The 23703-nt window shown below is 50.1% G+C and overlaps 10 protein-coding genes across 10 annotated transcripts; 5 read left to right on the forward strand and 5 right to left on the reverse strand.

The window, feature by feature from the left end:
* Positions 1-191: 191 nt before the first annotated feature.
* Positions 192-844, forward strand: ISF_09085 (ribosomal protein L19A; the record flags this gene model as incomplete). Its single annotated transcript, XM_018852688.1, has 2 exons — positions 192-626; positions 698-844. The coding sequence occupies 2 exons, from the start codon at positions 192-194 to the stop codon at positions 842-844; spliced, it is 582 nt and encodes a 193-aa protein (XP_018700106.1).
* Positions 845-2589: 1745 nt separating this feature from the next.
* ISF_09086 (serine hydroxymethyltransferase) lies at positions 2590-4384 on the forward strand (the record flags this gene model as incomplete). Its single annotated transcript, XM_018852689.1, has 5 exons — positions 2590-2721; positions 2785-2841; positions 2897-2990; positions 3046-3183; positions 3237-4384. 5 exons carry the CDS (start codon positions 2590-2592, stop codon positions 4382-4384), a joined length of 1569 nt encoding a protein of 522 aa, XP_018700107.1.
* A 432-nt stretch (positions 4385-4816) lies between these two features.
* On the reverse strand, positions 4817-7005 carry ISF_09087 (isochorismatase family protein family; the record flags this gene model as incomplete). The annotated part of the gene is made up of 2 exons (XM_018852690.1): positions 4817-6393; positions 6513-7005. The coding sequence occupies 2 exons, from the start codon at positions 7003-7005 to the stop codon at positions 4817-4819; spliced, it is 2070 nt and encodes a 689-aa protein (XP_018700108.1).
* Positions 7006-7923: 918 nt separating this feature from the next.
* ISF_09088 (bromodomain associated domain protein) lies at positions 7924-8922 on the forward strand (the record flags this gene model as incomplete). Its single annotated transcript, XM_018852691.1, has 2 exons — positions 7924-8200; positions 8258-8922. The coding sequence occupies 2 exons, from the start codon at positions 7924-7926 to the stop codon at positions 8920-8922; spliced, it is 942 nt and encodes a 313-aa protein (XP_018700109.1).
* A 666-nt stretch (positions 8923-9588) lies between these two features.
* ISF_09089 (guanine nucleotide-binding protein beta subunit-like protein) lies at positions 9589-10992 on the forward strand (the record flags this gene model as incomplete). The annotated part of the gene is made up of 5 exons (XM_018852692.1): positions 9589-9630; positions 9735-9772; positions 9849-9975; positions 10039-10356; positions 10555-10992. The coding sequence occupies 5 exons, from the start codon at positions 9589-9591 to the stop codon at positions 10990-10992; spliced, it is 963 nt and encodes a 320-aa protein (XP_018700110.1).
* A 586-nt stretch (positions 10993-11578) lies between these two features.
* ISF_09090 (oligosaccharyl transferase) lies at positions 11579-12741 on the reverse strand (the record flags this gene model as incomplete). The annotated part of the gene is made up of 4 exons (XM_018852693.1): positions 11579-11763; positions 11831-12186; positions 12240-12340; positions 12391-12741. The coding sequence occupies 4 exons, from the start codon at positions 12739-12741 to the stop codon at positions 11579-11581; spliced, it is 993 nt and encodes a 330-aa protein (XP_018700111.1).
* Positions 12742-13130: 389 nt separating this feature from the next.
* On the forward strand, positions 13131-14907 carry ISF_09091 (Rossmann-fold NAD(P)(+)-binding protein; the record flags this gene model as incomplete). The annotated part of the gene is made up of 2 exons (XM_018852694.1): positions 13131-13151; positions 13546-14907. 2 exons carry the CDS (start codon positions 13131-13133, stop codon positions 14905-14907), a joined length of 1383 nt encoding a protein of 460 aa, XP_018700112.1.
* Positions 14908-16741: 1834 nt separating this feature from the next.
* Positions 16742-17571, reverse strand: ISF_09092 (Ribosomal protein L18e; the record flags this gene model as incomplete). The annotated part of the gene is made up of 4 exons (XM_018852695.1): positions 16742-16819; positions 16882-17249; positions 17309-17413; positions 17568-17571. The coding sequence occupies 4 exons, from the start codon at positions 17569-17571 to the stop codon at positions 16742-16744; spliced, it is 555 nt and encodes a 184-aa protein (XP_018700113.1).
* A 604-nt stretch (positions 17572-18175) lies between these two features.
* Positions 18176-19407, reverse strand: ISF_09093 (Mitochondrial carrier domain protein; the record flags this gene model as incomplete). Its single annotated transcript, XM_018852696.1, has 5 exons — positions 18176-18416; positions 18477-18613; positions 18664-18939; positions 18999-19313; positions 19399-19407. 5 exons carry the CDS (start codon positions 19405-19407, stop codon positions 18176-18178), a joined length of 978 nt encoding a protein of 325 aa, XP_018700114.1.
* A 988-nt stretch (positions 19408-20395) lies between these two features.
* ISF_09094 (Nucleotide-binding, alpha-beta plait) lies at positions 20396-21620 on the reverse strand (the record flags this gene model as incomplete). Its single annotated transcript, XM_018852697.1, has 6 exons — positions 20396-20442; positions 20496-20602; positions 20658-20875; positions 20931-21030; positions 21084-21140; positions 21439-21620. The coding sequence occupies 6 exons, from the start codon at positions 21618-21620 to the stop codon at positions 20396-20398; spliced, it is 711 nt and encodes a 236-aa protein (XP_018700115.1).
* Between the last annotated feature and the right edge of the window lie 2083 nt (positions 21621-23703).

Genomic DNA, 23703 nt, shown 5'->3' on the forward strand with positions numbered 1-23703 from the left:
ATCTTTAACCTCCCTCACAAATATCGAGGAACGACCATCGCCACCACCGATATTCAAGATGTGAGTAGCTACTCAATGGAGGACAATGCGGCGCGGAATTCAATTGCGGGAGATTGACAACATCTCATCTGATGAAATCGAGCCGATCGAAGATGACACAGAGACGATATATTGGGCTGATATGCTAACGAATGACCTCTTTCAGGGTCAACCTGCGAACTCAGAAGCGCCTCGCGGCCTCCGTTGTCGGCTGCGGAAAGCGCAAGATCTGGCTCGACCCTAACGAGCAGAGCGAAATCTCCAACGCCAACTCCCGCCAGACCATTCGCAAGCTTGTCGCCGATGGCCTCATCATCCGAAAGCCCGTGACGATGCACTCGCGTTCGCGCGCCCGCGAGCTCAACCTTGCCCGCAGAGTCGGCCGCCACCGTGGTTACGGTAAGCGCAAAGGTACTGCTGACGCGCGTATGCCGTCGCAGGTCCTTTGGATGCGCCGCCTCCGCGTCCTCCGCCGCCTTCTCGTCAAGTACCGCGCCAGCGGCAAGATCGACAAGCACCTGTACCACGAGCTCTATCATCTGAGCAAGGGTAACACCTTCAAGCACAAGCGCGCCCTTGTTGAGCACGTACGTTACGACTTGGGAAACAATACAATGTTGTTCGAGCTTGACCAAATGGCTGACATGATGTGGAACAGATTCACCGCGCCAAGGCCGAGAAGCAGCGCGAGAAGGCTCTCAAGGACGAAATGGATGCCAAGCGTGCGAAGACCAAGGCTGCCAGAGAGCGCAAGCAGGAGAGAGCCGCTGCCAAGCGAACTGCTATGCTTGCCGACGAGGAGTAGACTACATAAACGTTGCCGATGTCTGGAGAAGGGCTGCATTTGGAGTCTACGGGTTGGGTCTTGTTTTATGCCCTTCTGGTTATTCACTTGTACCAGCGGGGTTTGTGGCATGTAGCATTGAAAATGAAGTCCATATGCTCACGGATGGAAGGCTACTGGCGGTGCGCTACACATAATATGGCCACCTCTCGGACCAGTGCAATATGTAACGCGCATTGATGACAAAAAAAGAACAAAAGTGAACCATTTTTACCCACTCAGATCATGTGCTGCATGCAATGGAAGTGATGTCTAATTACGGACGTACCCTTCGGCTGTTTGAGATAGCCCAGTAGAGATAGCATGACAGGGGAATCCGAACGTTCCTTTATAATGGGAGAATCAGCGTTGGACTTCTATAACCTGCACATCAATGCTGAATGTATGAAGCAGTCAACGCCGCAGCAGACCTGTACGCAGTATGAGTTGTATTAGAGAGGAATGCATAGCCGGTACCGGTTGCCATCAGTTACGAAAAATATAGCCATCTAGGAACACAAAAATGTATCTAAAGAAAAGAAAGGAAAAGAACCAGGGGCCAAATAAAGCTACGTCCGGCTTCGAGACCGGAACTTGACAGTGGATGAATATCGAGGTTGGGTACGCGCTCGCCAGGCGACGGCGCAAAGAGTGTACCGAAATGATCAACTAGAGATTGGATCAGGTTCCTTCAAATTGCCCCAAAAAGGTGGTGAGGTGTACCGAGGCATATCAGCATGCTCCCGCTTGATGCGGAAGTACGATATGATGCACTTGGCGGTCTCTTCACGCCCAATTTAGTTGATACAGAAGAAAGGAAAACTCAACGTGTGGGGGACCTGAAGCATTTTTAAAGCTTTCTTGAGTTGGTTACTAAGCACGAGACGCCAGTCCCCTGCCCACGAAAAATGAAGTGCGGTCTACTGTCCGCGGCAGCGTGTCGAACTGCAAGAAAATAATAACTGCAAGAAAATAATAACTGCAAGAAATATCAAAGGCAAGTAAATGCAACCCACAGATGCTGTACACCTCGAGTCCAAGTCCGCCAGAATACTGAATTACGTATCCGAGACGAGAAGATTGTCGCACTCATTATGAGACATACTGGCTACATCTGACTGAATAGTTTGCGCCCCAAACATGTGATTTTCTTAAAAGGTACTAGGCGGTAGGCGAGATTCTTCACAGATTTTGTACATATCTTAGATCAGGGTGGTACGATGAATCGCGACCGGAATTGCCGTTGTCAAGTCTGTTATGTATTTGTTACCTAAACATATCGGCGAAGGTCTTGCTTGTCAGAGGTAGTAATATGGAGCCAATGGGCCCAGGCGCTGCTTGTGCTGCAAACTGTAGCGTAATGGAAGACATGTTTGGCTCTGGTGTGGCCAACCAGTATTTGGATGCGGGGCAACGGGAGCCTGCGTTTCTCACGGGTACCGCCGGTCGGAGCCCATCGGCTCTCCCATTTCTTAAGACAGCCCCGGCTCCAGACGCACCTGCCTGACACGATATTCCCAACAGCCTGTCACGGCCCTTGGTTTTTCTTCCTTCACTGACCTACTGATCCTTCCCTCTTTGGAATTCTAAACCCGTCGCTATCAGCTGCTGTTCCGTTCTGTTCTGTTCCGTCCGTCTTGACGACAGCTAGCACAGCGTCCCAACCAGCCTTGCGTGCCCCCAAACGACCCTACGCGATCGAAGCTCTTGCACCCGCTTCCGTCAAAATGTCGATACCTACTATTCGTGGCACTTCTGCTGCTCTTCGCGGCACCTCGCGTCCAATGGTCGCCCACGCCACTGTGCGCAGCTTTGCTCGCCGCACCAACTCCTCCATTGCGCTCGATGGCCAGCAGCAGGTATGAAGCTGCTGCCCAGGTTCCGAGTCCAATTGGTGCCAATGCTAATCCAAACTTTCACAGCTCCTTTCCGCTCACCTCTCCAAGGCTGACCCTGCCGTTTTTGACATCATTGAGAAGGTGTGTGCAATAATCGTCACCTGTGTTACTTTCAGTAGATCTAATGCCTTTACAGGAGAAAAACCGTCAGAAGCATTTTATCAACTTGATTCCCTCCGAGAACTTCACTTCGCAGGCAGTTCTCGATGCTCTCGGCAGCGTTATGCAGAGTAGGCATTATCAAGACCTTTGTCGACTTCGACGCGGCTAATTAGCAATGACCAGACAAGTACTCCGAGGGCTACCCTGGTGCCCGCTACTATGGGGGTAACGAATTCATTGATCAGTCCGAACGGCTTTGCCAGCAGCGCGCCCTTGAGGCCTTCGGCCTGGATGCTAGCAACTGGGGCGTGAATGTTCAGCGTAAGCAACCTCTATTCAATCGCATGAGAATCACACATTAATCCCGGGCGCAGCTCTTTCCGGTGCCCCTGCCAACCTCTACGTCTATTCGGCGCTAATGGATACTCATGACCGTCTCATGGGCCTCGACTTGCCCCATGGAGGCCACTTGTCGCACGGTTACCAGACTCCCACGAAGAAGATCTCGTCCGTCTCCAAGTACTTCGAGACTGTTCCTTACCGCCTGGACGAGAAGACCGGATTCATTGATTACGAGAAGCTTGAGGAGCTCGCTCTTCTCTACCGGCCCAAGATCATCGTTGCGGGTGCCAGTGCTTACAGTCGCCTGATTGACTACAAGCGTATTCGCGAGATCTGCGATAAGATCAACGCCTACATGCTCGCAGACATGGCTCATATCTCGGGCCTTGTTGCCGCTAAGGTGCTTCCTGGGCCCTTCCAGCATGCTGATATTGTCACCACTACCAGCCACAAGAGTCTACGTGGTCCTCGCGGTGCACTCATTTTTTTCCGCAAGGGCGTCAGACGCCAAAACCCAAAGACGAAGGTGGATGAGATGTACAACCTTGAAGGTCCCATCAACAACTCCGTCTTTCCTGGCCACCAGGGCGGCCCCCATAACCATACTATTACCGCTCTTTCCGTCGCTCTGAAGCAAGCTCAAACCCCCGATTTCCACGCCTACCAGTCTCAAGTCCTCGCTAACTCTAAGGCATTCGCCAAGCGTCTTGGTGATGATAAGAGCAAGGGGGGCCTTGGTTATAGCCTTGTCAGCGGTGGTACAGACAACCACCTGGTTCTTGCTGACCTTAAGCCGAATGGTGTGGACGGCGGACGCGTCGAACGTATCCTCGAACTTGTTGGTATCGCTGCCAACAAGAACACAGTGCCTGGCGACCGCTCTGCTCTTGTTCCTGGTGGTCTTCGCATGGGTACACCCGCCATGACCAGTCGTGGCTTCAATGAGAATGACTTTGTCCGCGTTGCCGACATTGTTGATCGTGCCGTTGCCATTGCCGTTCGACTCGACAAGGTTGTCAGGGCCGCTGCCAAGGAGGGCGGTGAAAAGAGCCCCGGAAAGCTCAAACTCTTCCTCAACCACGTTGGCAACGGCGACAGCGATACTGAGATTGTACAGCTCCGCAGCGAAGTCTCTGACTGGGTCGGCACCTATCCCCTTCCCTGGGACTCCGCCCAGTAAATTATCAGCCTACTATGTTTGAATATATTTTCTTCTTTTCTTGTTCATTAATGCGATGCAGCATTTTAATCATAAACAGAGGTGCACGGTCGGCGTGCTGTCCAGCGACGCAGGATTAACCTGCTCATGACAAGTTTTGTCGAATTATGTTACGGATCGATTCAACGGATACATCAAAAGGTTATCAGGCCGATGGCCTTTTATATAACACAACATTGATAGAGTTTTATGTTGTGATTTATCGGCCAAATGTCTTATTATTTAGGGAGTTGCGGTGTTTACAGAGTTCTGAATCATTATCCAGCGCGAGCTTAGCAATTCTATACCGTTTCTTTTGCTTCTGCACTTTCAAAGCGGCTCTTGGGAAGCAATTGCAAACCAACAGCGCATTTAATTTAACTAACTTTGTCCAGTAATATTCCAGTTTACCACCTAGGTCTGCTGCAACCTATCCAGCATCTTGACAGTACTGGGCCGCATTCTCAGTGCCGTGTAATAACTGCCAAGGGCTCTAAACTCGGCCAGCACGTCGCTTCCGCACCTCTCAATCATCGAATGTAAGACAGGCCACAGCGCAAAATCTGCTAGGCCTGGGCGATTGCCTCCAATAAAATCCGCGCCTGGCGTGCATAACTCCCATTGCTGCAGCTCACCTTTCAAGGCAATGAGCAGCGATTGATCGTCTTCAATGCTTCTGATGATTTCGCGCCATGTCGTAAGTAAAGAGAGGGATTTCTGAAAGAGAGTGAATTGATTGGCAAGCTCTCCTGGCATCACTACGCTTTTCTTCTTCTGATGGTTCGCATGCAAATAGAGCATGATGGCTAAATCACCTGTCACTTCAGTTTTGTCGTCGTCGTTGTCGACATATTTGATGAAAACATCGTCCGAAGTGCTTTGCCTGCTGCTCGCAAAGGTGGCAGATTTCTTTGACTGGGTAATGCTACCGCTGGCGTACCCAACTTCATACTCTGCAAGCATCATGCTGATCCTCATATTGACTATTGCGTCTGTGGATGAGAAGAACCTCGGTGCACTGCGCAAATGCAGAACATCGAAGCCTATGCCGTAGTAGGCATCCCAATCGAAATTTGAGGAATGGTTCTCTGTGCCGAAGGCACGAAGCATCTTGATACTTTCCTCCGTTTGCCCGTTGAGGACGTTTTGGGCATCATCGGGGGTTTTTGCGGTTGCTCCTTGTCCCCAGATTTTTGTTTCGTCCTTGCCTAAGAAGGTACCGATTTGTCTGAACGTCAATGAAATGCGGCCCCCTTCGTAGGCAAGCTCATCTGGGGACTTTTCCCTTTCAGCCCTCTTATCTTGTCGAATAGAGTGAAGCCATTTCATATTGGTCCTGAGTCCCATGCGGCAAAGGGAATTATGTGGTAGTGGCGCTCGCTGCACCTTGCGGCCACCGCTAGACGCATGCTGTTCATCACTGGAAGGGTCCTTATCCGCTCTTTTTGTTCGAAGCATCATTGTCCTTTTGGCGCCAAGGCTCACGTTTGCGATGAATGAGCCGCGCACAATATCTAACGTCTTGTCGCTATGCTCGGAGATGTAGTCCTTTCCATCTCGATAAAATTGTATGAGAACGTGGTTCAATGAGTGGCCGAGCTGCTCCTCTGTGACCGCCTTGATTGCCAGAACTGTCGGGGAAAATGGCAGTAGCCTCGGCGACTCGTCAGATGGATGACGGTATATCGGAACACTCCCATCACTGCCCACCTCTCCCTGTACAGCAACCAGGCGAGGGACCTCACCACCCTGGTGCGACATGCGTTGCCATTGGACTTCTTTGCTTAGAGTCTCGAAAATGCCAGCTTCCAGCTCTGGAGATAGAAGATTTTCAATTACGTCGGTATCCCCTTCGCAGAGGCCATGGAGTTGTTGATCGTTTTGTTGGGCGTCTGTATTGCTTGGCTCGGAGGCATTCATTGGTGCTGTGTGATTCGGGATGTTGTGGTTGTTCGAGATGTCCTTTGGCAAGATATTGGCGAGCGTGCTGTCTAAAACAGTTTTAGAAGTAGTAACTGTTTTTCCAGGTTCGCCTATACATGTTTGGTCAGTCAAGCTGCTTCCAACAGTTTCCTTTGTCTTCTCCCGATAACTTTCGCTGCCTGCATACCTTGCATAGCGCCAGCTTCAGCCGCGCGTGGCGCAATAGTGGTATCTAGCGTTAGGGCCCCCATGGACTCTGCAATGTCGTCGCCACCGCTTTCATGCATGCAGCTTGTTCTATCAAGGTCAAATGCAGGCGGACTTGGGGTCTTATCCTGCACGATCTCGGCTGATGTTGACAGGTCGCAGCCGGTCAAAATTTGGAGCGTTTTTATGGCCTTGATCTGCCTACCCTCGTTTGAATAGCCGCAACAATCCTCCACGAGGGTGATCACGAAACCGTGCCCAGCTGCATCCACAGTTGTGGCATACACGCCAGCATTAATCAGAGATCCGCAAACGTAAACTTCCATGGTCATTCTTGCTCGAAGAAGGCGCAGCAAACCGGTTCCCTCAAAGGCAGAATAATGAGATTTCAAAAAGAAGACGTCGGTCTTCTCAGCATAATCATCATCTTTGACAGTCTGTGGTACCTCGGCTCCAATCTTGGAAGAAAGCATGCATTGGGCTTTCTCGTAACTCAAGAACGCGTCGCAGCTTGCTGTTGGACCTTGGAAGTCCGAGTGCCCGGGTGCTGGGTCTTCCATGTGCTCATCATACGGAGGCCTTACCTCCTCAAACCTCGAGTTTACCCAAACAACGTCGCCAATGCGACGAAATGCCTTTGCCAAACGTACTGTTCTGTTGGCATATCCGTCAGGGAGTGTTATCGGTATCGCTGCGTTTTCACCGACGAAATCTTGCTGAAAATCAACAATGACCAGGGCCTTCCGTATTAGTAGCTGTGGTAGGGCTACTTGATCAAACTTGAACATTTTTGGCAGCTGGATGCCTTTTCGTTACACTTTCAGAGGGTTGTATGTTTTTAGTCAGGTTCATGGTCGTATCTATCGGGGCGGGGTTATTGAGAGGTGGTAGAGGCTCTCGCCCCGTGCGACCGTTTGTTGGTGAGACTCCAACCTCCAAGCCCCGCCACGGAAGCCCTTTACGATTATTACCAGTGACCAGCTAGACTCTGTCAGGCCGCCATTGCATGGGCCTGCAAAATATGAGGTTTCAAGCTCCGCGTCCAGCTCTGTTTACAGTAGGTGGCAGCATGTATTTGTCTTCTGTCAGGTTATCTTACCTAAAATATCTGCGAGAGGTAAATAACTACCTATGTACAGTACCTATCAACGCTCATGAGGGCGCAGGTACCTTGCTCCAACAGGACAGTACAACAAAACGGAAGCTGGACCTCCGTCCTAAGAAAGCAGCAGCAGCTCCACTAAATTCGTGTTGCGCCAACTTCCCGCACCCAACCTCCTCCGGTTCAGGACGTGCACCAGCTCAACACGTTATTTCAACTCGTGTCTGCCAAGTAAACCCTGTCGCTTTTTGCAAATCAGCCTGGTTTCTCTCCTGCGCATCAACTCAGCATGTCTGAAAAGCGCGAAGCGCCCTTGTCGCTCGAGGAAGTTGTCACGAAGCGACGGCGTGTTGAAGACGAGGACTCTGTCATGGAGGATGCCTTCTCGCCAGCTACACTCAACGATGCGATGGATGGCTACATCAATGAAGTGAAATTTCCATCGACACAGCACTTCAATGCACGGTTCGGTATTCAACGGTCTATAGCGCTTGTTGCGTCGCATATCGGTTTCGAATCTACCTCTCCCCAAGTTATGGAGAGCTTTACCGGGCTGGTAGAAGCTTGTATGTTTTCGAAATCACAACCAAGTGCTACGAAAGTATCTCTGACCTGTTTTGCAGATCTAGAATCAATTATCGAAGAAACAAAGAGACTGGCAATCGCGTCGCGGCGCGAGCACCCCATACCTTCCGATTTCGAGAATATGCTCAAGCGCTACAATCTACCGATGTCATCATTGACACCACATTTGAAGAATCCCATGTCAATAAATTCTGCGCCAATTTCTATTCATAACAACCAGTCCCATCAGTCATTCGAGTTCAAAGCGCTCCCATTACTTGGCTCTGAACTTAGTGGCCAGGCCGACAAGGACGCAAAATCATACATTCCATCGACGTTTCCCGATTTCCCCAGCAAACATACATATAAATTCACGCCGCAAGATAACGCCATGTCCCGTGACTCGCAGAAAATACGCGAGGAAGCTGCACTGAATGCTCAGCAGGGCGAAGATGCCCTGAGGCGTCTAGTACGCGCCTCAAAGATGCGAAATCAGAAGGAAGCCAAGGCCCTTGTGGAGAGAGATAATCAAGGTAAAGAGCGTTTCAGATTATGGGAGTCAACCATGAAACGATTCATGGGAGGAACCTCAAAAGACACAGCCACGGGTCGAGTTGAAATCGCAGATCACAGCATGATTGTGAATGGAGATGTGGCATTCTCCCGCAAAGATGTCTCACGCACAGGTCAGAGATCGGCCACTGTTCCTGGAAAGAGCTCTTGACGCTTTAATTGAACCTGCACAGTTGAACATGTTCCGCCCAAATGCAAACAAGGCTCGAGAAATTTTGCATCCACGATACCCACGCGCACCAAGATGCACTTATTAAGCATAGCATTTTCTTTCCAATTTCACACCACGCAGCAATATTTAGCTGGCTTGGTTCAATGGATTAATTTTCGACCTGATCAGATGAAAACTCCTTGGTTTGCTCATGTTTGTTCTTCGTGCTGTCAGCAGCACCATTTCGTAGGCGCTTGAATACCTAAGTACAGAGGTATACACTAGATGGCTCACACCACAAAGCAATGTCAGCATGCCGAATGCCACATGAGGTAGATAAAGTTATCTTTAGATACCTTGATACACTACATTTGGTGAAATGTCACTTTGTCGCAGGGCAGTTGCCTCCCTACGTATTTGTACCTATGTAGTTACACCCGCAGCTTGAGATAAGGCGCTAACGAAGGGATAGCCGTAAATTCGCCAAAGTGGGGTACAGTCTTGCGGCCCTAATTTCGAACCCGCACAAAAAAAATCACAATTTCGGCGGGGGTTGCATACAGGCAGACTGGCCCATAGGTTTTCACTGACCAGAAGCTGCCTTTGACTTGGAATCCTCCCAACCTCACACGTCGAACCTTCCACATCGACCCTAGGACCGCTGCAATGGCTGAACAATTGATCCTCAAGGGAACCCTCAAGGGCCACGTACGTTTTTCCGAGATGCTTGTGGCCGCGCATGCTTTGGAAAATCCTCAGCATGCTGTAATGTCATGGCGTTTTCGTTACCTAGTATGCTAACGTTTGTCCAGAATGGCTGGGTCACCAGCTTGGCCACTTCCATGGAGAAGTACGAACACCCGAATACTCGCGACTACGGCGACTACGATACTGTCTACATCGCAGCTTACTGACTGTCCCCCTAGCCCCAACATGCTTCTCTCCGGATCCCGAGACAAGACTCTGATCATTTGGAACCTCACCCGTGACGAGACGGAGTACGGCTACCCCAAGCGCTCTCTGCACGGCCATTCCCACATCGTCTCGGACTGTGTATGTTACCACTACGACTGGTTGAGTTCGACGGTGGACATGCTCGGCTAATTTTCTGGTCAGGTTATCTCCTCCGATGGCGCCTATGCTCTGTCCGCCTCTTGGGACAAGACTCTTCGTCTCTGGGAGCTCGCCACCGGCACCACCACCCGCCGCTTCGTTGGCCACACTAACGATGTTCTCTCCGTTTCCTTCTCTGCCGACAACCGCCAGATCGTTTCCGGCTCGCGCGACCGCACCATCAAGCTCTGGAACACGCTCGGCGATTGCAAGTACACCATCTCTGAGAAGGGCCATACTGAGTGGGTTTCTTGCGTCCGCTTCAGCCCCAACCCCCAGAACCCTGTCATTGTTTCCAGCGGCTGGGACAAGCTCGTCAAGGTCAGTGATTTCATGCCTTTTCCCGTAATTCACATTTATCTACATGATGCTTGCAAACTCAAAGTATTTGCTACTTCAGAGCCCCTGAGGCCATGAGACCATTTAACACCTTTGCCCTGATTTTGAACGTACATTCGTTCTTCACTGCTATTCATCGCTTGAGATTCTCGCGTGGCCCATGAGACTAACCGGCTATAGGTTTGGGAGCTTTCTTCCTGCAAGCTGCAGACCGACCACATCGGCCACACCGGCTACATCAACACCGTCACCATCTCTCCCGATGGCTCTCTCTGCGCGTCTGGTGGCAAGGACGGCACGACCATGCTGTGGGACCTCAACGAGTCCAAGCATCTGTACTCCCTCAACGCCAACAACGAGATCCACGCTCTCGTCTTCTCGCCCAACCGTTACTGGCTCTGCGCTGCTACCTCGACCAGCATCATCATCTTCGATCTCGAGAAGAAGAGCAAGGTGGACGAGCTCAAGCCCGACTTCACTGAGACCGAGACCGGGGCCGGAAAGAAGAGCAACGACCCTGAGTGTGTCAGCCTTGCTTGGTCCGCTGACGGCCAGACTCTGTTCGCCGGTTATACTGACAACGTCATCCGCGCCTGGGGCGTCATGTCCCGGGCATAAATGGTTCCCGGTGATGTTTTAACGACGAGTATGGGAGGTGAAGTGGCAAATCGGTAGATCATGGTGGGCGTCAAATGGTTGTGTTCCTCATTTTTGTCCTTATTGATGCACAGAAAATGGTGGGCGACGAAACACTGTGGCGAGGCTTTACACCTTGTCCGCTGTAAGCAGTCTGTAAAGAGGGCATTGCACATTACGCTTCCTTCTTCAAACAAAAAAAATATATATTTGAGAAAACCATTCATTTCCCTTGTATCACGACGTAACAGTGAGACAGGCACAAGCCAGATTATTCATCTAGGATATTCACTTTTTAACCAGGCTCTTTTTTGGGGCTCATTGGCGCGCAGAATACCTATCGTAATCTATAGCTAATAAGCAAGTTTCCGTGATCTACCTTGCCTTAGTTGCGCCTGCCAGTTGAGCCAGCAGCCTCCAAATCTTCAAACTACCTAGGGACGCACGCACCACAGCGAATCACATAAGCCGAAGCGGCGGGCGAGCAATGTTCTCTGCGACAGAGATGAAATCTGCCGTATTTAGTTTCCCTCTCAATAATGACTCAGTACCTCTCGGGTTACAGTATTCACATAAAAGGGGGTAGGGAGAATGGGTAACCTGCGTTCTTGAAGCGGAAGACGCTCAGCAAGAAGCTATACATGAGGAATAAAACTGCACCCCATATAAACACCGTAGCCTGCTGGGTTTTGGCATCAGTCATGCGCGGCACCTTGACGGCAAGAGTAATAGTGCAGAAAGAGAGCAGGCCGTCTGGAGCAAGCATTAGCGCAGAATTAGCAAGGCTATAACAAGACCATTTCGCAGCATTTCAACTCACAGATGGCTGCAACAATTTGCGTCTCAAGACCGAATTGATTCTGGAACCCACCAGCAAAGTACGAGATTCCACCCTTGCCGTCTCCGGCGATGTACGGCACCTTGCGAATATGGTTAAACATGTGACCGCTGGTGAAGAGGAGAACAGACACTAGGCTGATGGAGGCCCAAATGTTACGGTTCTGGATAATCGGCAGGATAAAGGGCGAAGCAGTAGCCAATGCCGTTCCGACTCCGAGCAAGATCGTCGCTCCAGTCGCCCAGCGCATGTAGTTAAAGGGTCGCTGCACCGGGGGCGTCGGTCGGCCGGCCATGTGTCGTGAAATCCAAGCATGAATGCTCTCGGCACCAACACCACTATGAACTGTTAGATACTAAAAATCAGAAGAAAAACGCACTAGAGGACTAACCCAGTTGTAAAGTCGTATCGAATCGGCTCAGGAGAGGACGCCGCGTGTGGGCCTTCGGTTGGCGGGAACAGCATCACGACAGGGGCAGTTTGAAGACCAAGCTTGCGAGTGTTAGATAATTTGGTAGTTGAAAAAGGCTTTCAATGCTCACCGATGCAAAAACATCTTTACCCTTTTCAAAATCCAAGGAACCAAACAGAAGCCTTGCCTCTCCAGCCTTGTCGCCTTTCAGCCAACTCCTGGCTAACAAGTCCCATTCTGGTTGAAATTCACGGCATAGCTGGCAACCGAACCGTGGGTCAAGAGCCGTGAGAAGAACAGCCGCGCTGTAGTCCCGAGGAGACGACGTCAATGACTTGTACGAGGTTTCCTTCAGCTGGAGAGAAGGTGAGCTTTTCGAGAGCTTGTGTAACTCGTTGAATCGTTGTTCAGAGGACTTCTTCTCAGCAGAGGAGAAGCCTGTGAAAAGGCATGCGCCAAGCAAGGACGGCAGAATACGCATTATTTCTGATGTTGGTTGAATAGTTCTCTCTCCGACGCTGGTTCAAGTTCGTCGCCGGGAGTGCTGAGGTGGCCTTGCCTGTCTGCTTACCTAAAGCTCCCTAAGAAGCATGGTGCTCGTGTGGGTACCATATGCCCCAAGTCCCAGTTACTAACCCAATTAGGGCGCCTTCATCATGGTTGTTTACTTCTGCTCGACGGGACCTACAGGACGCGCAATTTGCCTTTATCGCAGCTCTTTTTTTTAACAAAATAGTTGACATAATTCTCGAGGGATTCTTTTACCATCCTATTATAATCTAGCCACGCCCACTCCAAGATACCGACCAGCTTCCTATCAACCTACGCAGCCCCAGACGCAGACGTTTCCGAAAGGAAACAAACTGCAAAATGGCCACAGCCACAAGTGAAGTAAAAGCAACCACATATCGATAAACATTCAAAGTTCTAACGCGAACTTCAAGTACATAGCGCGCATTCATCAACTTGACTGCAAGTATCAACAAGGGCTGCATGCAATTGAGTTAATCAACCGTGATGAAACGGATCGGAGACTCTCGCTGGAGGCGCTCACTTTGCGGGATGCAAACGCTGCCCTCGAAGACTTGGCATCGCAAAAGGAGCTGCATATTCTATGTCTTGAAGGAAGCATACGTGACTTGGAAGCGGAGCTGTCAGAGGCTAAGCTGCGATCATCTGAACAAGAGTCCGGGTTAAAGAAGCAGCAGGATGAGATTCGTTCTCTTAAGGCAAGGCTTCAATTAAACTGAGATTCCCACTTGGCTTGAATTCTAATGCCCTATAGAACATCCTGGAAAATCTGAGCAGCTCAAAGGAGGTGTTGAATAGCACATTGCAAGACAAAGCGGCACTTACAGACGAGCTTAAAAGCCTTCGCCGCGAGCTGGGGCAACTCGAGTCACAGCTTGCATCGCACCAGGCTGTTGTTGCCTCAAATGGAGATTTGAGGCGCCAAATAAACACGCTGGAAGTCGATCTAGAAAACGAAAAGCGCTTGAAGCTCCGTGCTCAGCAAGAGGACGAGAAGGGGATCATCTCAGAGCTCAGATCAAAGCTGCAGCAATGTGAAGCGCAGCTCGGTACGGAAAGAAAGGAAAAGGAAACATTGAGAAGAGAACTCACAGATTGCCATGCTGAAGCAGGACGGCAAGAAGAGCGATTTCATAACATGAAAGCGAAACTCAAAGGACTGCAAAATGCACTGAAAGATGCACAAGAAGATCTGCAGCGAAGTCAGCGTGAGCGCTGCAAAATTAGGGAGACATCTGCCCATGCCGTCGAAGAGTCTAAGGCACAATCACCAAAGGCCAAGCAAGCTCAGCTTCGAGCCGAAACCCAAGCCGCTACGGCTGCACTGTCATTGGACGACGCGGATATACAGAGCCCTGGGAATAAGAACCCGTCAGATGCTCAAGAACAGCGACGGCGAGGAAAGTACCATACTGCGGTGGGCAAAAGGTCAAACTTCTCAATAACTCCTTTCTTAAACAAGACCAGAGACGTCACAGATTATCCCGACCTAGATTCAGACAGCTCTACTTCTAGTCGGGATTTAGCAGCCAGTCTGAAGCGATCGCGCGAAAGAAACTCAAAGACTTCTCAAGAAATGTCCCCCGCCAAATCTCAGCGACCAGCAGCGAGACGTCGAAAGCCTTCGGCATCTCTAGCAAAAGCCGGTGCTATGACCGAAAATGTTTTGAGCCAGTCATTATTGAACGAACCCGCTGAATCGACGATGCCTGTCATGAGGAAACGAGCACGGCTGGATAAGCCTACGGAGGTTATGTTGGCCAATAGCCGTACAGAGGATTCCCGCAAAAAGGATTCAGATTCACATACGTCATCCCAGAAGCCAGAAATAAAGCCCAATGCATCTATTGCAGAAGGTGACAAGCGGAAAGAGCAAGAAGTAGTGGCAGAAGGACAGAAGAAAAAGCGCAAGCTATTAGGCGGCAGAGGTAAAACCATGTTTGATGATGATGAAATGGAAGTCAACGATAACCCAAACAATCCACTGAGGGTTGCGCGAGTTAAAAGGGGTCGGTCGCAACTCGGCGGCAATGCAAATGCATTCTCTGGACCCAGCAACACATTTTCCCCCCTCAAGAAAGAAAGAAGGGGCGTTAATGCAAGTTTCATTGGGTAAAGCCGTCTCGCTTTCAGCGTGGCGGGGTCACTCTAGTTCTTCTATAGCTTCAACAAAACTTTTCTCCCTTGGGACAACCTCCTCGAGCGCTTCGTTTATGCGAAATGTATTGAATTGCCTTTCGAGAAGCAAAGATAATCGATGGGTCGTTGCTGTCGCATTCCGAATCGACTACAACAATCCCGGGCTTCAGTCGGCGGGGCGGGGAATCCAACAGCGTACATCCTGCCTACAAGGCAAAGAAAGACCTAGTAGTACTAATTCAGGCAACCGGGGTTGCCACGCGCAAAAATTTACCGCCGCAACATGAGCAGCCTCCCGAGGTCGCCCCATGTCATTATGAACCAAACGCGTGAACTGAGTTGCCATATTACTGGATTGAAACGACGGACCTCATTGGCACGATTTATTGTTTCTTCCGCTCGCCTCTCGTCGTCTAACTCCAGATGGAAGCAACGGCAGGGAAAGGATACCTACGCGCGTGAGGCGAGGGTTCAGGGTCTCAAAAGCCGTGCCGCCTTCAAGCTACTCGAGGTAAATTCATCGTGTTTCCGCACAAGGAACGGCTAGAAGAGAGACCCTGACGATCATTAACAAGATGGACGCGAAATATCGCCTATTCAAACCCAAGAGTGTTGTAGTAGACTTGGTAAGCAATACCACAGAACTTTGTACAATTGACTGATATTAGAGCAGGGTTATGCCCCGGGAAGCTGGTCCCAGGTAGGTTGTTTTGTCCTGGTGAGCGCAATCCGCAGCATGCTAAATCAAAAGGTTGCCATGGATCGAACTCGCCCTGGCGGCAAAGTCATCGGTATTGACCTCATACCAGCTGAGCCTCCGAAAGGTGTCGCGACCTTCCAGGGGGATTTTCTTTCACCAGATGTTCAGAGAATGGTAAAAAAATTCATAAGTCAAACTATCCGGATACCCTCAAAGCGACACGAAACAATTACGGAAAGCGGCGCCACTACCGACCAACCTAGCCTTGTTGATGCTGCTAGGCTGCACGCGGCGGTGCCTGTGGCAAATGACAACAGCGAGCAAGTGGTCGATGTACGTCTACCTAGAATGGCTCACGAAAATACAGGCTAATACTGCGATAGATTGTTTTAAGTGACATGTCAGCACCCTGGGAACAGACATCCGGTTTCAATGTGAACAGCTTGAGTAATCCGTACCACAGGCTGATGAACACGAGCGGCGTTGCATTTCGTGACCACGCAGGGAGTATGGTGAGTCAGCTTTTCATGTCCGTTCCTTGATAGCAATGGTCCAGGCTGACGGGGGCGGCGTTGCTTCCTATTAGGACCTATGCGAAGCAGCATTACATTTTGCGGAAGAGACGCTCAAGACTGGCGGTCACTTCGTCTGCAAATTTTATCAGGGTTCCGAGGACAAGCTGTTGGAGCAGAGGCTTAAGAAAATGTTCTCCAAAGTGCACAGGGAAAAGCCCGAATCCTCACGCAATGTAAGTGCTCAACCGTGAACAGGAAACGTTAAAGTCTAACACCTGGGCAGGAAAGCAAGGAAGCTTTCTTTGTCGCATTACGACGTAAAGCCTCTACAAGTGTGTGACGGACATGAGGTACCAGGGCAGTACCAAACTATCCAGCACTCTTCAGCCAGTGTACTTACAACAAAAGCACGCAATAGACAAAGTACAAGGAAAGCAACAGTCCGTCGTGTAATGTGTTCATCAATTTTGTATTTAACACCGAACCACACCAATCCATGCAAATACATTGCCAACCCGAATGTTTCTGCATAAATCGCCTCTCGAGCGCCACACACATAATTCCGATATTGATTCCGTTTCCTCCGTGGTCTAAATTTAGACCTTGAAACCGCGAGAGCGTCTGCGACCACGGGCACGCTCGAACTTGCGGCCCTTGGAGACAACATGAGGCTTCTAGAAAACAAGTTAGTGTACATGTAAAGGGAGATCACTTGCCCATAGAATTGCAAACGTACCTTCCCCTTGTGCGGGCCGAAGCCGAAGTGCTTGACGGCCTCACGGCTGTTCTTGGGGCCACGGAGGATGAGAGTGTTGCTGCCAGTGGGGGCACGGAGAGCAAGCTGGTCCAGCGTAATGGCCTCACCACCAGCAGCGATAATGCGGGCGCGGGCGGTAGCAGTGAAACGGAGGGCGGCGACGGTCACCTTGGGGACGGTGAGCAGGCGGTTGTCGTCAGTGATGGTACCGACGACAACGACGGTGCGCTTCTCGCCCTCCTTATTGATGTTGGCAACAATACGGGATAGGGAAACGGGAGGGCGGTTGATCTTGGACATGAAAAGACGGCGAAGGACAACCTTGTTGAAAGAAGCATCGGTACGACCTGTTGTTGTGTGTTAATTTTTGGTGATTGGATTGTCGAATTTCGTAGCGGAAACGTACGGGCCAGGAAGCGGTAAAGCTTTACCAGGAGCTTGAGGTAGACATTGTCGCTCTTGGGCGCCTTGCGGTGCGTCGACTTGACGTGGTGGCGGTCGAGATCAATACCTACAGGTTGAAGCAATCGTCAGCCCAAAATCTTTTGCATGCTCATGCAAGGTTCGCAGTCTTCCAAGGAAGAGGAACGCCATGCCCGCAGAAAGACATCTCTAAAGAAATATTTCCACTCGCATACGGAGGCTGTTTTTTGTGCTTCACGTACCCATTTTGTCGGTTGGTTGCTGAGAGTTAGTAGAAATATTCCCCTAGTCAAGAGTTGGCGACGCGGATTTCGATGAACATGGTCCTTGACTTTTCTGAGTGGACCTCCCATTCTCTACGTGGGACCATTCCCAGGGCGGTGTAGCATGGCAGTTAGGGCATTTTGCTGGCTTGCCTATTCCTCTCAAAAGTGGGTGTGTTTTAGCCCCAGGAGTCAGAGACAAGCAAGTTGCCGATGTACCTAGGTTAGAAGGTGGCTAGTTACCTGCCGCTGCTCTTAGTAGAAGCAAATGAACCAATCCGCGCTGCAAACATTACGTTTCTAGGAGCATATCACGCGTGAGAGCTCAAAAAGCGACAGTTTTTCATACGCAGGCAGCTATTATCAATATCCGTCAGGTAGTGATATCTCTTTATTATTATCGCAAAATGGTGTCTTGCCTATTCAAGTGCTCATGCGACCCATCTGTGCTGCTATCTATGTTTCTATGCGCAACCTTGAATGCATCTTCTAATAAATTACAAATGGATGAACGCTGTGGCTCACACAGACGATGAACAAAGGGAAAATTACCTCCAAGCATCCTCGCCACTCTGTTTTTATACACGCTACCGCGACATTTCGCTAGCTTCTGGCTTTAGACTTGCTATGAAATCGCGGGTGAGTTCAAAGCTCAGCCAACTGGACGCCATACTCGGCGCAACCTTCAGGAGGTTAGGTGCAATACCCTTGTAGAGACCTTTGACACCTTCCTGTGCCACGATAACCCTCACAGCGTCAGGAAGTGACTTATACTTGTAGCCCATGCCGGACATTGTATTGATCTGGAATCGTCGGCGTAGAACATCACTAGTTACGAACATCAGCGATCGTACATTCAAAGCAGCCATAGGGTCAGCCATAACTTACAATGGATATGTGCAGGTCTGAGCAACAGCTCCAGATATGGCACCAGCAAGCAGCTTGCGACCCGCATTAGGATTTTTGTCACCCTCCGGCGTCAGGTATTTTCTGACAGATTCGTAAACCATGAAGTTCAGTCCGACCTAGGATGAATTAGTTAATTTTTAGAATGCCATCGCCACAATTCACTCACATATGGCGCCACGCCAGCCACAGTTGGAACGATTCCACGGTACAAAGCAGCAATGCCGCCTTCGCTTCTGTACATCGTAGTCATTGTTGACCACATGCCAGGTAACTGCTGCGGGCGATTGCCCAGCTCAGCAAAGCTTGCTGATTGGATCGACAAACGGGTTCTAACGATGTCAAGGGGGTATGTGAGGAAAACTGATGTAATACCAGCAATTCCGCCACAAACTAAGCGCGTAACGGCAGTCAGTTCAGCCCCAGGCGTCGTCTCGAAAATATGCTAGTTTGTGCAAAGTTAGTAAAAATGCTTTCATAGAATAGTCGGCTTGTCCCGCGTACTCGTTTGTAAAAGTTGTAGCTGCTGAATTGTACTGCGGAGTAGGGCACGATACGAATGCAGTTCGTCCCATTGCCTCTCATAAAGCCTCTCCATCCTTCTTCCCGCCACATTTTAGCCAGCGCTTGGCTAACTGACATTTTGTATGCGTCTCGTCCAACGCTCTGCACCTGCATAAGAATTTTGAGACGCTCGAGGGGGGACACCACGGTTCTCGAAACTGCACCAGCAACGCCGCCTCCGCAGAACGCGGCAACAACCGGTTGAGAAAGCCATTCACGAATCCCTCGGAATTGGGCATCGGCCGAGCCCGGAGGCTTCGTCGCATCAGAGAGTGGCTACTTGCTGTAAGCAATTGTGTTTTGCTTGTAAGGGATCAGCCCCTATCAATTGGCTTCATACCGTCGACATTTTGGCAGTCAATTGCCTCAAAGCAACTCCAATATCCCCGTCGTGAATGTCAAGCGCATCTAGGAGCCCCTCGTCACTCTGCGCCTCGTTTTCAAAATGCCACGATGTTGCCTGAGCGCCTATCTGACACGAAGTTGCTCTCGGATGGTATTCGCCTGACGAACTATCTTCCACGGTGTGGTTCGTTCCGCTTGGTCGTCCGTATTACCGAAAATGTCGCGCAGGGCCACTCGTTGCCGTCCTGGCCAGGATCTGGGGTCACCGCGAACCAGGCGCTCTGTCGTTTTTTCCCCTGGCCCGTCAGACGAGCAGCCGTTCAGGCAGTGGCGGAGCGCTGTTGAGTATCGGCAATATGCGATCGGATACAGTTGGAGTCGACTTTTTATCTGGGCCTAATAGTAAAAGGTACGCAGGAAGAACTGATCGGGTCAAATCGGCAGAAATAGCGACTATTTTTGCACTGGGCCACTGGCCAAAGTGAGTACCCTTCGGGTTATTATCGGCCATGACACTACTACGAAACAACTGGGCAGCCCACGGGGCCGCCGTCCACATTAGTACTAATAAGCAAGGTACGGTAACCTATTGTAGGTACATAGGTACACAGATAGGTAGGAGGTAATTCATAGATAGGTACCAAACAAGCCTGAGGAAGGTGATGCGAAATGCATGTAATTTATTTCTCTCTTTCCATATTAATACCACATGTTTATAGAATTAATAATGACATATCTAGCTACAGATGTAACGGATTCTTACATTGAACCTATGTAACCAGGTTCTGCGGAGCCAGCTAAACATGGACAGCAAAGCGGTTCCAGCATTGGCAGATGTAGATCTCCCAATGGCCGAATTTCTACGTAATACATTGTTTATCCTCTCAAAACGAACACACCATCGAGTACATCACTTGGCTACTCGCCTGGCAAAGTACACAACAGCTAGAGAATACTTGACCAGGCGGAATTAATGCTTGCGACTGAACCAGTTACTCAGCAACATCAAGGTCCTCGGGTGCCGGGGGAGGGCTCTCAGCTACATCGAGTCAGCCAAAAACATCACTGAATGATTCTCGGGTTTATTCTTACGCTTTCTTTCATCGCCATTGGCGCCGTTTTCTCTTCTGTCGCGGTCGTCGCGATCCTCACGGTCGTCACGATCATCGCGGTCGTCTTTTGCATCACGGTCACGGTCCCTATTTCTTGTTGTCAGCTGTCTGAAGGTAATGAATGGATACTTTCATCACGAACCGGTTATCGGGGCTGCGCGATCTGTCGCGGTCTCTGCGGCCGTCACGGTCATAGTCACGGTCCCGATCACGGCGATCCTCCTTGCGAGGAGAGTAGTCCCGGGCGCTCCGTCTAGGAGAGGGGGATCTGCCCCCCCGTCGAGGAGAGCGGGCAGGGCGACGATCACGATCACGACCAGACTCAAAACGCCAAGAAGCCGATGGGGGAGTTCGTGCCCACTATCATAGGAGTTAGCAATGCAAAACAAAGGTCAATGTCAAAGTCCGTTGATACCTCAATCTTCAGAGTGTCATCACGACCGATGCGCTTGTTGTGCATCTCATGATACGCGTCATCCGCATCGCGGCGATCCTCGTACTCAACGAAGGCAAAGCTATTAATAAACAGTTAGAATCGAAACGCCAGGGTATAGCCTATCAAACTCACAGCCTGCTGGATGTAGATCGCGGTGCAGGGATATCGCAGCGAACCAGGCGACCGTAGCTGTTCAAATATATAGTTAGTAAAAGTTTGTTGAAACTCGGGTAGGATTTCCCCTGTAAGCCCGTTCAACTCAATGAGCTCGATTACTAGCGAGCGCACTCCATTGCAAATTTATTCGAGAATGGAACGTTCCAGCATATTGGAGGCCAATGAACCGAACGCGCACAGTAGCGCATGGCAAATGGGAATATCGAGATCTGCAGGATCGCGAGGGTACGGAATGCGCGAGGGCGGCGGCGACGCAGGTAGAGGGCTCGCTTATGCAAAACGATCGATGATTCGAGGGTAAATATCCGACGGGGGAGGAGCGCGTGTATGGGTGCGAACGTGGGCGGCGTGGACGTGGACGTGGACGAGGGCGTGGGCGAGGGCGAGGACGTGAGCGTAGTTGACATACCGTTCGAACTCGTAGGCGAGGTCGCGAGCGCGGGTGCCGTGGCTAAAACCGGTCACATATAAGGTGTTTCCGCCGCGAGACATGATTGAATTCTTTGATGCAGCTTCTCTAAAACGACCTGGCAGCAGGTGATGCAAGCGGATGAGCGAAGAAAAATTCAGAAGGATGTTTGCCATGGGCATGCGACAATGCCAGATTTAGAGTGCGGTCGGAGCAAATATGTGGGTCGATTAGATAATCAGTCCAGAAACATCACCTCAACGTCATAACTAACTGGTTCCAGGGAGCGTTGTATGTACATACGTCGAACCCAGGACGGACCACACCGGACGACCAAGTCACTTAAAACAAATCGTTCTCATAAGTCATTCATATTCACTTATTTGCAATTTGTATCTCCATTCTTACTACCAAGTTTCAATCTCAACAATAGTGACGTGGCTCCATTTTTTTTGAGGGTTGGCCGTGATACCTAGCATCCGACGCTTCCAGCGGCACCACTCAATTCAATCAAGTTTCCTTGCTGCATACACCTGTGATCGTTTATTAGCCTCACGAATATCACACGACTCAGACAGCTGCCTCTAGGGTATGTTTCGGCGGCTTTATACCGAAGCATAGATCCCGTCTGGAGAGTGACTACTGATGCAGTCGGTGTTTGCTGTGATACTGAGCGGTTTCAAAACATCGGTAGAATAATCAGCAATGTTGAGGTTTCCGGTACGCAGGGGCACGGCAAACCTGCAAAAAGAAGACCTGGATACAGATAGACTTGACGGAGTCACAAGCCACATGACTCCACATCGCATTGAAGAGACCAATATATCACCAGAGACACAAAGCGAGAAAGAGTGCGGTGCGCTCCCCCCCCCAGGCATTGGCTCTGCGCCCAACTCCAGGGTCTTTCGCAGAGGCGAAGAAAGTGAACGTCTCAGCGACCTCCGACGTACTTCTTCATCACACCACACTGGGCGCAGTATCACAGGTATTACATTCGGCAATGGAGCCCATTCCGAGGGATTTGAAAACAATGCAACCCGAGCGCTACTAAAAGAGCGCCAAAAATCCAGATCTTTGAGCTTCTCACGCCAAGTTTCGACATTCGACGCCCAGAGTGAAGCGGCCGCAAATAGCCCATTTCACGGATTTTACAATCTGTTTTGGCTGTCAGTTGCGTTGCTGATCTGCAAAATATCCGCAAATAACTGGCAAACATACGGGAACCTTCTAGGTCCAAGCGATATTTTAAAGACCATGTTTCGTCGAGATGGTGAGTGAATCCTCCAGAATGAATCACATAGTTTTGTATTAATTCTCGTCAGTTATCATGTTGCTACTCTCTGACGGCGTTATGTGCAGCTTGACTGTAGTAAGCTGGCTTCTACAGAAGCTCGTTCTCGCCAAAAACATAAATTGGGATCGAGAGGGCTGGATACTACAGCATGTAAGGCAGGTGCTCTCCTTCTACATAAATATTTTGACTAACTGGCTTCTAGACTTGGCAAACAGTTTTTATTGCCGGGGCAGTCAAGTGGACCGTCTACCGAGATTGGCCATGGACTCACACGGTTTTTTTTGTTTTGCATGCTCTTGTCATGCTGATGAAGCAGCATTCATACGCTTTCACCAATGGACATCTGTCAAAGATCTACCACAAAAGACAGCTGCTTCTCGGCACGCTCAAGAAATTGGAGTTTGTCAATTCTACCAGAAATCCATTTACTACCCCAACAGTTTCCACAATCCTGCTTGAATCCTCCAGTGCCTCTTTGCACCGCGACTCTAGCGACAGTCCCTCGGATTTCTATCCCAATTTTGATGCACTAGATATTATTCTAAAGACTATTGATACCTCCAAAACTCTGCCTCGCTCCCAAGTGTCTTTGTTTGGAAGGGCGATCAACAATGAGATTGGTTCTCTCAGCGATGAACTGAAAGGGACGGCAGGCGACTCCTCGAGGGCATATCCACACAATCTCACCTTCCTTCATCATTACGAATGGATTCCCTTCCCTACTGTGGTTTACGAACTCGAATATCCTCGACTCGGTAGAATCGATTGGGCTTATCTGGCTGAGAAAGTCGCGGCAATGATTGGTATCATTTTCGTTATGATTCAAGTTTCCCAACACTACATATGTATGCTATCAACCAAAAACAGCCAGC

This window comes from Cordyceps fumosorosea (genome assembly GCF_001636725.1).
Source record: "Cordyceps fumosorosea ARSEF 2679 chromosome Unknown scaffold_41, whole genome shotgun sequence".
NCBI lineage: Eukaryota > Fungi > Ascomycota > Sordariomycetes > Hypocreales > Cordycipitaceae > Cordyceps > Cordyceps fumosorosea.